Genomic DNA, 15,099 nt, shown 5'->3' on the forward strand with positions numbered 1-15,099 from the left:
AGAAATTTTTAATGAATGTATAATCTATTCTACCCTAACAAAATGCAACCAATAATAATTGTGGATGCAAAGCCCAGCACTATCTTTATTCCTAATTTAGTTGAAATTTAAGCCCAATCTCACAGAAATACTGGCTTTAGCTTCTAGATCTTCCATTCGAGATTTAGTTTAAAATTCATATATTTATCTTCTATTTGCTTTCGAACAGTCTTCTACCCACACTTGCATGTATAAAGGTACATTGCTGCCCCCAGGTGGTGAGCAGAAAAATAATTTCTTCACACTGAATTATATTCTTTGCCTAAGTAAGCTCTTGCTAATTTCCAACATCAGGACCACAGGCAAGCACATTAACTGACCCAGTGGTGTAGTCATCCAGGATCTCAGGTCTTAGACCCTTTACTTCTTTGAGAGCAGAGTCCCAGCAGGGTCCTTATGTCTCCAGCATCCTACGAGCCAATCAGCATGAAAAGGGAGTGCGTTAGCTACCGAGAAGAGTCTTCTAGCATGCTTCCTTGTCCTTTCCTGCTGATTGGAGCCAATCAGAGTGAAAGGTGAATCAGCCACTGAGAAGACTCTTTTCAGTAGCTAACTCCTCTTTCATGCTGATTGGCTTCCAGGTACTTCTGTTGTTGTGGGAGAAGGCATTAACAACAATCTCATTCTCAACTAGCAGCAAAAAGACAGAGGGGCATGGCTGTTACTATCATGAAGGGTCCCTGCATTTCTGAATTTGTCACTACACTACTGTAACTGACAAATAGAGAATCAGCAGGAAATTGTGTATTATTAAAAGTCTTAGGCTGGCCATGTTAGAAGCCTGTAACTATGAGGACAAAAACTGGATTTGGCTTTCAACTGCAAAGTCTCATTTCACCAAACAGATCCTAAAAATTATATGGACATATACTAATTTTTATAAAGGTTTCAATGGAATCAAGGCACCAATGCATTCATCAAAATGTATAGAAATTAGGGGTGAGAGATTTCTTCAGTGCAGGTCACCTTTGCTCTTTAAAGGAGGCATTTGAATTAGAGCTAAAGAGATGAACTCACAACCTCTTGGGAAGAATAGATCAAATTGAGTAGCAAGCTGGACTGCAACAGACCCTTCCACTGGACTATTTTTCATTATAAGATTGGTATGAATAAAATATGTCAACCTATGGCAGGCTCGCAATAAGTGCAGAGTAAAGGCATATTAATCATTACAGTGCTAGAACTTGCTTACAGGTACTGGGCCAGCAAATCTCACAGTTTATTTATAGAGGTGTAAATAATGCTGTATACGTGAATTTTGCATTTGCAAATTGGTTTCCAAACAAAGATAACAGCCTCAATCAGCTTCAACACACTTAACTCTGCAGCCAGTGTATGGAGCTGGAAGTCTGGGAATCCACAAGCTCAGGATAGAAGCTAGCCACTGCAATGTAAGAAACTGAGCATGGGACAAAAGGCTCTTTTGCACATACAAATCCTTTCCTCCTTTTTGTGCATTAGCTTGAAACTGTGCATAAATTAAGTTTGTCATGATACCCCAGGGAGAGGAGGGGATACCATTTAAGGCTAAATTTTAAGCAATCACTGTGCTCTTCAGGAAAGGCCACCCTGCTGATGCCATCTCATCAGGTGTGTTCCGTACGATGTAGGAATTGGCCCCTCAATGTGGCAGTACCTACCCTTCAGAACTCCCTCTCCTTACATATCAGACAGGTGCCATATCTATTGCCTTTTCAGCACCTTGACAGACTTTTTCAAAAAGCCTTTTAAGTGGAGATTTTTCATTTGTTTTGGATTTGAAATTGTTTGTTATTCATAAATTAAATGAACAACAACTGTTGAAAACTGGGGTAACATAGTGGCTAAGAGACCTATGAATGCCTGGCTCAAATGTCACCTCTGCCATGAGTGGCCTTATGCAAACCTCTCTCTCCCTTGGCCTCAGCCCTCTTATCTGTAATATTATAATACAACAATCTTAAATGGTTGTTGCAAGGATTTCAAGATATTGCAAGTGAAGTTCTTTCAACAGTCTGAAGTGCTGCTATATAAAGGCTAACTATTATTAACTGGTGACCATTGGATGCTTAATTTGGTCATGAAAGGGGCATGATAGGTGTAAATGCAATGCATTCCATTCAGATTGTACAATTTGGCAGGTTAAAATAATTTGTTTGTTTGTTTGTTTAATTTATTAAATTTATATCCCACCCTTCCTCCTAGTAGGATCTGAAGTGTGAACTTTTATGCTGACACATTATAAGCATTGCCGCCCTGGGCTCCTATTGGGAGGAAGGGTGGGATATAAATCAAATAATAAAAAATAATGTGTATTTTCTCTTTAGAAGTCTTATAGCACCTGCCCTTGTTTTAAAGCAATTCTTTTTAACAAGACAGCGTGGACAGAATAATGGCAGAGACTATAGTCAAAGGGCCTAGTTCCACCACCCCCAGCTCTAGAACTCTTTTGTACCATTGCATTTTCCCCCCACAATAAATATTGTAGTCTGTGCATCCAATTTTAGTCTTATTTGGTTCTAAAATAATATATTGCCCAGTCTCTAATCCACCTTTGCTTAATATAGAGCTTTGTCCACATTTTCTGTAGGGTTGTAGATTCCCAGTATCTTCAATTTCTGACTTCTCTTCCGTTTGTTAACATGTAGGGTGATAGCCAATGGTGTTCGCCCACCATGGAATCGATACAGCTTGCAGAACTTCTCCACTGCAGCACCCCACACCAATCTGTTTCAGAGGGCAGGGGGCTGCCTGCGGGGGAGAGAGGATAAAGTCTACTTGTGTGACATTGGCTTTAAAAAAAACCTTTTTTGTTTCCCATATTGAACATTAGATTGTAAACACCCCAGGACAGGGGGCCAGTCCTGTAGTACTCTGTAGCACTGTGTTCTATACGGTGGAACCTCATTATAATGTGGTTCTCTCTACCGTGGATTCAAATAGGCCACAGATAGGACAATGTCCCCAAGTACAATACTGATACAGTATCATGGCTTTTGTCATACCACAGAAGCCCTATAACGTGGGTTATAGGGTTGTGCCCCGCCCCCCACGTTATAGCAAGATTCTACTGTATAAAGAAATGATAAAATGGTAGACATCATGACAGGAACTCTGCTCCAGTATTTACTACAGAGCCGAGAGCTTCTTTTTAAGAAATTAATAATCATGCAATATCTGGATCCATTATTTTTAAAGGTTAATTCGTTATCACTATTGCTGAAAATGAAATATTATTTGCATGGCCTGCTCCTAATTAAACATGGGGAAGACAGATCTTTTTTGGGGGGGAGCTATCACATGCATGGGGCCACATCGACATTTAGTTTGCATTTTAGGCAAAATTTATCAAATTCACTTTCCAAAACAGTATGAAAACCAAACCACAGCCATCCTTCAAAATTCACATTTATTAGAATTTTGGGATGCAGTTCGCCAAGTAAACAATATTTATAAAAATGCATATATTAGGGGAAAGTGTACATAAAAATATATGTGTGAAAATAACATGCAAAAAGGTGTGATGTGATGAGAAATGGCTTGCAAAAATGTGTACCTTTGTTAGAACTGCCAACAAAAATGTGTTTGGACAAATTCACACTAAAATGATGGAGAATTTTCATAAGGATTTTTTTTTTAAATCGCAGATTGCTGCAGAAATGTAGAGAACTGAATTTAACATTGGAAAAGTGAGAAACTGAGAGAACCGAAATTGACAGATCTTTCCATCCCTACCAACAGTCTATTCAAAGTCAGGGGGGAAATGGCACTGCCACACAGTACATGTAAGAGAAGAGGGGGGCTCTCAAGAGTCGTAAAAAAGGACTGAAGCATGGTAAAATCAAGAGCTTCCTCCCAAGAGCTCAGAGCGCTGTTTCAACCCCATAACAATTTTGTGAGGCGAGTTAATCTCAGAAATTGCCCCAAAGCAGCCGCGCGGTGGGTCGAAAAGGAGGAAAGAGATTGGCCTTCTGCGGTGTCAAGGTGAACAAAGTTGAAGGGGCAGAGGTGTGTGCCTGTCTGGAGACGTCTCCATCTCTCCCTCCCCCCACCTTTCTCGACCGGACGTCTCAAAACTGTTTCCAAAGGCGATATTTGGGAATGAGGGCGCTGAGCCAGCCAGCCAGCGACTGGACAAGGAAAAATCTCCTTCGAGGCTGCACCGCCTGCCGCGCGCGGGCGACAAGAGGAGGAGGGGCCAGCGAAGTGAAAGGAAAAACAAGACGCCCGTCCCCAAGGAAAGCAAAAGGCCCCACGCTGTTCCTCCGGCCGGCTCTCCATGAAGCTGTGGCCGTGGCTTCTCTCGTGCCTGCTCCCCTCTCTCGGACCTGGAGAGGGGCGGCTTTCCGACCCAAGGCTCCCTTTCCTCTGCCCTAGTTCGAGGGGGAGCGAGTGGAGGAAGGAAGCTGTCTTGCGGGTAGGTGACCAGAAGGCGCGCGGAAAAGAAGAAAGAGGCTGACAGAATTCACTTGGCGGGAAAGTCTCACCCCCCCCCCTTCCACCACGTTCCTAATCCCGGCGCCGCCTGAATGCGGTTTATGGCTTGAGGCGCTGACTCCGCCTTGGGACATCTGGCGCCCCTGTTGAGCCGTCGTCGCCACGCAGAGTTTCAGACCCCAAATCTGCTCTTTAAACGCCCACCAAGCCCAGCGACCTTTCCCATCCCTCCAAGAGCTTAGGTTAGGATACAGTATCATCAGTGCACGCAACCCTCTACAGAGCTTTAGAGGCAGAAATGAATAGGTCCCTGCTCCCAAAGAGCTTGCAATTTAAAACGGGCATTGGAGAAAGAGGGAAGAGATTGACAAGGGCGAGGAGGCAGGAAAGTGGTCAGTGCAGTAAGGCTGTGTACAAACCTTGCTTGCAGATGGGAAGCCTAAGTCAAAATCCATGCAGACAAGGTGGGCTTTGAAGAAATGCATATTTGAGAAAAATAGGCCGAATTTAAAATGTATTTCTATAGACCCCTCGAAAATTGACGCACAGTAAAAAGCAGGTGCTAGTATTTTCAACAAATTCTACAAATGTTTTTCAATGAATAAAATAAAACACTTCTGTCTAACAGTTCATAATGGAAGTGGGAAGGTTTTCTGTTTGACCTTTTCACCACAGGGCATCCCCCTTGAACAAGTGAATTCTGGAGGCTTCTGCCATGATAATATTGTTGCCACAAAATTGCTGCAACTCTAATACTGACACCCCACAGGAAATCCTTGGAGTATCTCCCAGGATTTGTGGATCTCTGTGCCCTGTGGTATATGATGCTGTTCAGCCCTTTCCTGTCTTGGTACCAAAAAAGTAAATGCAATACAGGTTTTGTATTTTTAAAATCACACTAAGTAATCTTGTGGAAGTATAATCACTGGACTTTGAGAGTGCAGTTTAACTAACAGCGAGGGGGGATTTAAAAATCACTTGTACCACCACCATTTTGGGTAATTTCATCTAACTGATCATGGCTTCAGGCTTTACACACTTAAACATGCATACAGAAAGCTGTCTGAAGAAAAAAAGAGAATATTGAAAAATAGAGGACTCCTGGTAAGACTAAAAGAGAGAGAGGAAATATTTAATATTTGAGAGAAAAGTGGAGTCTATATTACTAGGAGACAGTTCTCTCCAGTCTGACCATTCCTGCAGTAATGCCTGTAGAGTGGAACTACACGAAGTAGCCGAGAAGCATGGCTTCTTGTCATTGTCAATTTGAGGAAAGGCACTGGTGTTGGAAGAAGCATATCATTTGGTCAGCCATGAGGCTCCACTCTGCAGTTGTTATTGATCAATATGGGATTGGGCCAAACAACTGGTACCACCTGAAAATATAAAGCAGGCGGCTAATCTGTGGCTTTCAGATGTACTGTCTGGACTAAAACTCCCATCATCCCTGACCATTGGTCATGCTTGCCAGGATGGATGGAGTCCAACATCTGGAAGGGCACAGGTTTCTCACAACTGTTATAAAAGTTGGGCCATAAATGAAGCCTTTTTAATGCAGATTAGCTAAACGTTCATGTTCCATCCCCCCCCCCAATTGCAACTCCTGTTTTAGATTCCAAGGAAACTGTTGGGAGACAGCATAGGTCTGTTGACAGGCCTCAGTCTAGTTGTAAGTATATTTTAAAAACTTATAGACAGACATGACTACATCTCGGGAGTGTAATTAGTCTTTTTGTTTTCAGGAAAGCATTAAGAGAATTAAGCATTTGAATTCATCTACTGACAATACTACTGCTTTCTATGGAATAAATCAATTTTCTCACTTGTTTCCTGAAGAATTTAAAGGTACAGAATATTATATTACTAAATATATTTTTTTGCTAATGATACCATGTTACTTTGTCTTTAGTGCCATTTTGACATTATCATTTTGTGTCACAAGTGCTTGTTTTTCCAGAAGAACAACAACAGAGCAAGGTATTTGTATTAAGAAATTCTATGTCTTCCTAAACTTCAGGCTCTTTAGGCTGCAACATGGCAGCATGTTTCATTATGTAAGTTGCTTTGACAATTACTGCTTTTGTGGTTATTAGCCATCACTTTCTCCAACATGATCCTTTCTGACATATTTGATGTAACTCCAGGTCTGAGATAGACCTGATAATTGTGCAGTCCAGCCTCTTGCACAAAGCACAGATTGCCAAAATATTGGTTCCTATATCAGAATGATACAACCTGAGATCACTCAGTATTGGAGTGCTTGCAAGTAGTATGAATGATGAAGGCTTGCTGTGGCCAAGAGGTAATGAACGTCATTTCTAAAATTAAAATAAAGAGGTTCCATGCAAGGAATTCCCTGCCTTGTGGTACCATTCTTTTGGTTAGACTTTGGGCCAATTCCTGGCTTAATAAACTATAATATATTAAAATGAGAAAAAGTTTCCTTTTTGCTTCCTCGCATGACATGGTAGCTTCAGCATTTTTGATCTTGGTCTCTTTAAGCAACAGTTCCACTTTACACTCAAAATGGGGAACTGTGGCTGAAAGAAACCAAGAGCAAAGCATGAAAATGCTGCAGGAGGTGAAGGAAGGGACAAGGGATAGCACACAAACCCAACACCTGTTTCTGGCTTAATAAACTGTAGTAAACTAAACCAGGAATGTTATATCCAAAATGTCCCTTTGAATATAAATATAAAGCAAATCTGTCAACCTGCGATTGAGATAAAAATCTTTAGCACTTAGTAACTTGATGAAGTTGGATGTGCATTAACTAAATTGTAAGAACACTGGATTTTAGAAACAATATATTTGAATTGGCTATTGTTGTATCAAGTTAGAGAATAATATAACATTTGTTTTATTGTAAAGCTATTTATTTACAAAGCAGACCTTTTAAAGTTCCCAAATATTTTCTGGAAGTTGACATAGAGGGAACGGAAACACCATTACCAATAAAGTTTGATTGGAGAGACAGGAATGTCATTACACAAGTAAGAAATCAAGAAATGGTAAGTTCCATATTTCATTTTCTGCTTAATGTATAGACTTTGTTCAGGCATGCTTCCTTCAAAACTGTGTAAATTTAATATAATCCAGTAAGGATTCCAATGCCCTTTCTAGATAAGGATATGCCTCCAGTGTTAATATGGCAGAGATACAACCATCCACATATTTATAGCGCTATTTCTCTGGTTTATATGAGCCAGCTTTTCTGTTACTCACAAGTAGTCAAAAAGCTGAGGTGAAGTCTGTTTAGTTTTCATATTTAAAAACCACTAATGAATGTCTACTGAAAACAGATGAGATGTGTAATTCTATAAAGGATTATCGGATGGACAATTCTGGAAAGGAATTGACAATTTCATATAAACATAGTGAGTTGTATCCAGTGGTGTCACTCAGCTGACACTCGGGCTTTTTGCAATCCCCCTCTGCCTACAAGGTGAGAGGACCTTCCAGAGCAGATTTAGGGAGGCTCAGGACAATGGGAAATGGCTGAAAGTTGTTTCTCTCCTCTTTTCATTGATGGAAGCTTTATTGTCAGCTGAGTGATACTGCTGGGTACAACCCTGTATGCTGAACTATCATATACAGGAATACCTCCCATTAACGTACTCAATGGGACCAGAGCGAGTACGTAAACCAAAAATGTCCTTAAAGTGAAGCACTACCTTTTTAAACTTTTTTTACTTATCCTTCATGCGGAGCCTCAAAGCCCCGTGCTAAAGCCTCTGCTGCTGCGCCTCTCAGCTGATTGCGATCGCGCCTCCCAGCTGATTTGCGGTGGCACGATCACATCTATTTCCACCCCCACGCACCGTTAAGTGTCCATAAGTGTGAAGCAAACGTAACTAAACGGGCATGGTGGAGTATGGAGTATGTCTGTAAAAGTGAGTGTACGTTAAGTAAAGGTCCGTATAGCGGGGTATTCCTGTATATATATATATATATATACACAAACATTCTGTTCTGAAATACTTAAATAAAAAGAAGTAAAGCAGGGATACATGGACACCAACTAGTAACTATTGTTTTGTTTTGCCTTTTCCTTTCCAGTGTGGTGGCTGTTGGGCTTTCAGTGTTGTCAGTGGAATAGAGTCTGTCTATGCAATTAAAGGGAACATTTTGGAATCTCTCAGTGTGCAACAGGTTATTGACTGTTCATACAATAATTACGGTTGTCGTGGTGGCTCTACTGTTAGTGCTCTGAGTTGGCTGAACCAGGTATTAATTTCTTACAAATCTACAATCTGTTAATAAGTGAGTTTTTGGTAAAGAAAAGATGTATCTGATCATTTTAAAAAACGTTGCCCTCTTGTAGTAGATCAAAAGTTGTCTATTCCAAAATATTGTCTCCAGTCATCCCCAACCGGATACCTCAGGGAAGGTCACAAGTCAGCAAGACTGGCAATAGCTAGATCCTGTTGTTTGTCTCTAGCGTCTGTCTGTCTGTTTGATTGATTGATTGATATCCCGTGCTTCCTCCCAGTAGGAGCCCAGATCTAGTTATCACGTGGCCTATTGAGGCAATGCTTTCCCACCTCAACATCCACATATAAGTTGAGTAGAGCTAGGAGCTCATGCCCTTTTCCCCTCTTGATCTGCTTTCTGTTCATTGAATATAATGCCAGAACAAAGAAATGTCACATTTATTTCAATGCAAGGTTATTTCTTATTTGTTAAATGCAATGTTTCTCTGTTTTACAGATCCTGTCATGTCAAAGGTAACTTTGGTTAGCATACATGTATTGCCATGTAATCATAAGTAATTGGTTTGATTTGTCTTCTTGTAGACACGTGTGAAACTTGTGAGAGGTTCAGAGTATTCTTTTCAAGCCCAAACAGGATTGTGCCATTACTTCAGTCGCTCTGATTTTGGAGTCTCAATCACAAACTATGCTGCTTATGATCTAAGGTAACAGCTAAAGAATATTTTCATGCAGTCCTTTTTTCTGACTAGCTCACTAGTTACATGTTCCAAGTGACTGCTATTGTTATAAACGCATGAGTACTATACAGATGGAGAACCTTTGGCCTTCTGGATGTTGTTGGACGACAGCTCTTGTCCTTCCAGGCCATTAGCTGTGTTGGCTTCAGGTGATGGAAGTTGGAGTCCAACAATATCTGGAGGGTCACATCTTCATCTATATGTACTGGGTATGCACTCTAAAGGTACAAATATGTTTGCTTTAACAAAAATGAAAATTATTCTTAACATTGCTATCATTATTGTGAGGTATAAGAAATGAAATAATCATAACAGGTGTTCTTAATTCACTACATCTTCACATCTTTGAATGTATTCAGCAGCAGTCTGTTCAACTTTGCTGAATCCTGTGCCCCTCCAGTCTCCTTTCTGGAATTTGAAATGGGATCCATGATTGCAAGTGTTTGAGGCAGAGACCGTTCTACCCATTGTGTAGTAAATGTATCCATACCTCTTCTTTCGCCTCCAAATGCAGAGCAATTCATAGTAGTTACTGACTGCAAAACAGAATGATCTTTGAATGTAGAAGAGAACATACAGATAGTAATGTCGTCCAAGACAAGTGGATGTGATATACAAAGCAGATATGTAATATGCATTTACCCAGTTGCCCATAAAAGGGAGTAGTGTTTACATTTCTCTTGCAGTGTGTATGCTTGTTTTAGTTGTTTACCTGAACAAGTAGTGACATTGAGGACAACTTGTAAAATAACAAGTTCTTATTTGGGGGGTTTTAATTGGGTACTGCAGAAAAAAATTGTTCATGGATAGCTAGAATAAGAAAATAAATCACAAAAAGTCTGCAAATAGCTAGACATCAAGAGTGGCATCCAATAGATTTCTCTGTTGATGGAAAGTATCCATCAGCAGAACAGTGTGAGGTGAGGGGAGAATAATATTTGGCAATTACTTTTCAACTGCGCACCATGCCCCCCCTTTTGCTCTGGGAGATCCCCCAACCTTCTGAAGCAGATGGGGGAGCAGGAACTACAGGAAGAGGTTGAATTGCCAAAAGTTGTCTCCACTGATGAATGCCTTCTATCAGTGGAAACACCCAAATTGATTACCACCCCAGTACTATTGTCTCTTCTTACTTAAGCAGATATGTTATTGCTTGTGCTTAATTACATGTATACCAATAATAAATGAGGAAAAATAAGGCCATTGCATATTAAAAATTAATTATGTGATTTTTGTTGCTTGCCACATTAATATACTTTAAAATTCTGGTTTATTGTGATGAGTAAGTGCTAGTGGTTTTCAAACAACGTGATATATAGAACAGTGAAAGGTTCTCATTAAAACAACTCTTACTGGAATTGTTAGTTTCATCAGCTATAAAATAGCCATCAATACTGCTCTGAATAACAAATGTTCCAAGAATATTAAGATCATAGTAAGACAAATTGTCATGAGTGATTAAAGAACATTCTCTTTTGTGTACTGCTGATATATTACTCATCCCTTTTAAAAATCACATAGTGTTTAGTGCACCAGCCCCCTAATATAGCACCATAAGTTTTTGGAAGCAGGCATCTGTGTATATTCCTAGCTACATGAGGAATTGCATGTGCAAGCGGATGTATAATTGCCTTGACTGAGTACTGTCCAGTAGTTGAGGCTATGAGCAATCAGCCGTAATCAGATTATCTGTGATAGCACAATGATTGCTTGTTTAATTCAGTTCTCCCACCCACCCACAAGTACTCAGTGCTAATGCTGACTATCTCACTGAGACAGGACAGTCAGCCTTGGATGCTGGATAATTATTATTATTATTATTTAGTATTATTATTTGATGGTAGGTTACATTGACACTGAAGACTACTTTTCTATCTTGCAGTGACCAAGAAGAGAAAATGATGAAGATGCTGGTTAAATGGGGTCCTTTGATAGTAATTGTAGATGCAGTTAGCTGGCAAGACTACCTCGGTGGTATCATACAGCATCACTGTTCCAGTGGAGAAGGAAATCATGCTGTTTTAATTACTGGTTTTGATAGGACAGGTAACTTTTCATCTGTTAGTTAAATAATTATTATGTGTCAGTTCAGAGATTAACAGTGCCATCCTAACCATGTTTGTTTAGAAGCATGTTCCCCTGATTCCAGTGGCATTTCCTTCCTTTTGAGTAAATATACTTGGAAGTGCAGACTAAAGTTCAGCAACAATTAAAAACAATTAATTAACATACAGGAATGCTCTCTGAGTCACACACACAAATGTGTACTTTTGATACACTCAGTCCAAATTCTGAAATCAGCTAACTGATTGGCACTACTCCAGGAGTCTCCAAACTTTTTGTGCCTGTGGGCACATTTAAATTTTTGAGTGTCATGGGCATGACAACAAAATGACTGCTGGGACTGGAGGCCATCATAAAACAGCTGACAAGATAGCTATGGCAGACCAGGGAAATTCACTGCCTGGAAAATGTACAAGGTGAATTTGCAGGACAGAACAAGAAGTTTCCCTTCCTTACTGCATTAGCACAGGAGAAGCCAAAAATTCAAAGAGATGAGGGTGGAGAGAGGTACCACCACAGATTGGACTATTGGAGGAGATTGGGAGAGAGACTAGAGTGGGAAAGAAGAATTTGCAAAATTGCAGTTTCCACCAAATCTGACTCCAATCTCTATTTGGTCACTTAGAAGAAGTGGGTGGTGCTGCTTCCTGGAGATGGGCCATGGGCCAGCAGCAACAAGTGATGCCAATGCAAGGCAGACCTAGCAGCAGACTCTGCACACATAGTTGTGTATCCCAGCCCAGTGCTTATCTTTTCCTGAATGACGACACCTTCTGGGCATTTCCATCTCTGAAATTCTTTTCTTTTTCTTTTCATCCTTTTTCTTCCCTTCTTGTCTTTCCCTTTCTCTTCCTTTTTTTCTATTACTCTCTTGTTTTTCTCTGCTTTGTCCTTCTTCCACTTGAAACTTTGTCTGCTCAGCTGGCAGCTCTCAAATAGGAAAACGAAGCACTAACCATATCATTTCCCCTTCCACTCTCCCCCTTTTAAAAAAAAAAATCATGGCTGTTCTTTGCTGCAAGTCCCCCCTTGATGTTCTGCTTCAGAACTCCCTCCCCAATTAGCCTAAAGCCTTGGTGTCCACAGTCGCCACATGTGGCAAAACGGCTATTGATCTGTGGTGAATTGGTGCTTTATTTCTACCACCTTTTTAAAAAATAAATTCTTAATTTATATATGTACCAGTTCAAAAAAAGTGTCCAACCTCTGCCCTTAATCACAGATTCATCCTTGGATTCTATACACTTTTCTGACTTTGAAAAATCCAGAATTGCTTTTCAATTCATGAAAGATGCATTTCACATTTTCTGCAGTAAATATGATGAAATCAAAATATAGGTCAAAGTTAGCGAATGAAAATTTGGAGATGGAGTTATGATATATTCTGATTTTAAGTCTGATTTCCATGCACTACCTAATGAAAAGATGTGTCAGAATTCTCCCTAACTATCAGTAAATAATTCAAAACATTATTGTATATTTTTCTACCCTCAAAACACAGAGAACTTTTGTTTGTCATGTAGTGAAAATGTTAACATGTTCACAGTTTTGGTAAATATGAAAAAACTGTTGGACCCTGCTGGCATAGAGCCAATCAGAATGAGCCATAACTTCATCCCAACAAGCAGCAATCTCTGGGAGGAAAAGAGGGACAAATCCATTCCTGTATGCCTGAGGGAGTCCTGGACTGCAGAGAACAAAGTGAGACATGTAGTCCCAAAGAAGGCAAATGTGCATGCCAGCCCAGCTTTCTACAGAAAGGGGGGGGAATAAGAGAAAGATTTCAGTCTCTGTCTCTCACTTTTGGCAAGAACCTTGTAGGTCCCATGAGAGGTCACTTTGGAGACCCCAGCACTGTTGGGTATAGCTAGAAGAATACATTCAGGCCAAGCAGTGACCAACTCTTTCCTGATTCCCAATGTTATTGTGAGAAAACGGACTCTGTTAACTTAGAGAGATGTCTGAGTAGGTTTTTGCATCAATGGAAGGTAGCTGGTGCTGCCCCAAGTAGTTCAGATTGGAACTCTGAACAAATTCTCTCACTGGCTAGATCTGCATATGTGCATAAACCATTTACACAATATCATTATTTTGTATGGGATAAAGTTACAATCCTTTTTTGCTGCATTCCCATTAATCTATCCTTTGTATTGTGATGTTTATTCTTTGGCATTATGTACTCTTTGGAACTACATTTAACATACACTTGTACATATTGAAGTACTTCAAGTTACCTAAGAAGCCAGATTTTGTTCAAGATTTCAGATTCTCTTGTGCCTTGCGTGCCTGTCCCAATAAATGGCATAAAGGTTTCCTTTAAAAAAATACTTACTGTAGTTATTTTACAGGTACCATTCCCTATTGGATTGTACGGAACTCCTGGGGACATACATGGGGAATAGATGGCTATGCTCATATTAAAATGGGTTCCAATATCTGTGGTAAGTTGAGTAAAAGGCAGTGCAGTTTATTATGGACTGGACTGCCTTCAAGTCGATCCCAACTTATGATGACACTATGAATAGGGTTTTCATGGTAAGCAGTATTCAGAGGTGGTTTACCATTGCCTTCCTCTGAGGCTGAGAGGCAGTGACTGGCCCAAGGTCATCCAGTGAGCTTCATGGCTGTGTGGGGATTCGAAACCTGGTCTCCCAGGTCATAGTCCAACACTAACAACTTCACCACACTGGCTCTTGTAGTTGATTATACTGGATCCAAATGCAGGTAGCCCTGCAGACAGGGATTCTGATGGCTCTTTTGTAAGATTTGAACCATTGGGCAAAGACATTTCACATTCCATCTCAATTTTATTGTCTCAGGATGTAGAGACTGTAGAAATAACTGACTGCATTTTAACAAAAATATTTCATAGCAGGAGGAAAGCTCAGATATCTGATGTGGTTCATTCACATTGAGGACTGCCCTACATGACCCTCTGTTTGCTTATATGCTAAGTTATGCTCTATTAAAGCAAATGGCTTGTGAGCAGTTTAAAAGTTACTGTCTTTGAGTCAAAAGCTGGGAAAAATTAAGCTCAATTATATATGACGATTAAAGCACTGCGTATTAATCTGAGGCCAATTGTCACAGACTTCTAATGTAGTGATTAAAGCTACTTAGAACAACAGCTTCTCTGTTGGGACCCCCTGCAGGGTAAACCCTCTTTTGGAAAGATTTGTGATCTAAAATAAAAATATGTTATACTTGTACAGGGACTGATGAGTAAGAGATGATGTTGCAAGAATACCTTTTTTTATAAAGAACACATAATAGATGTCTCTAATGGTCAAATGGTAACTTTGATTTTGTTGCCTCCTAGGTATTGCTGATGCTGTTTCTGCCGTGTTTGTGTGAAATGGCTGCTCTAAATAAAGGGTCCGTGGCAGACATTTCAGTCGCTTCTTTACACTGTGTGAAGGAGTTTTGCTTTCAGGAAGGGATCTACGGGCATTGAAGCTATAACAAATTGAAGCATCCTCTTCCAGCCAGTGCCATAAACATTTATTTTTGGGAACTGAAGATAGTTCAGCAGTGAACTCCAGACCATCAATTATGTAAAAGGGAGACATTTTATTTTACAAGTTCTAGTCTCAGTTTTGGAAATCTTGTCCTACCTGTGCTTAGCAAAA

The 15,099-nt window shown here is 40.1% G+C and overlaps 1 protein-coding gene across 1 annotated transcript; it reads left to right on the forward strand.

The window, feature by feature from the left end:
• Window positions 1–4,068: 4,068 nt before the first annotated feature.
• Window positions 4,069–14,853, forward strand: CTSO (cathepsin O). Its single transcript, XM_061584483.1, has 8 exons — window positions 4,069–4,435; window positions 6,198–6,300; window positions 7,327–7,466; window positions 8,515–8,682; window positions 9,252–9,373; window positions 11,289–11,452; window positions 13,819–13,911; window positions 14,790–14,853. The coding sequence occupies exons 1-8, from the start codon at window positions 4,298–4,300 to the stop codon at window positions 14,822–14,824; spliced, it is 963 nt and encodes a 320-aa protein (XP_061440467.1). The 5' UTR covers window positions 4,069–4,297; the 3' UTR covers window positions 14,825–14,853.
• Window positions 14,854–15,099: the final 246 nt, after the last annotated feature.

Source organism: Rhineura floridana, chromosome 9, assembly GCF_030035675.1.
Source record: "Rhineura floridana isolate rRhiFlo1 chromosome 9, rRhiFlo1.hap2, whole genome shotgun sequence".
NCBI classification, from domain to species: domain Eukaryota; kingdom Metazoa; phylum Chordata; class Lepidosauria; order Squamata; family Rhineuridae; genus Rhineura; species Rhineura floridana.

Excerpts from the sequence above, each read along its gene's own strand:
- CTSO (XM_061584483.1), top strand. The coding sequence starts at position 4,298 with ATGAAGCTGTGGCCGTGGCTTCTCTCGTGCCTGCTCCCCTCTCTCGGA. Across the intron at positions 7,467-8,514 it reads AAGTAAGAAATCAAGAAATG|TGTGGTGGCTGTTGGGCTTT; the intron begins GTAAGTTCCATA and ends TTTCCTTTCCAG. Across the intron at positions 11,453-13,818 it reads TACTGGTTTTGATAGGACAG|GTACCATTCCCTATTGGATT; the intron begins GTAACTTTTCAT and ends GTTATTTTACAG.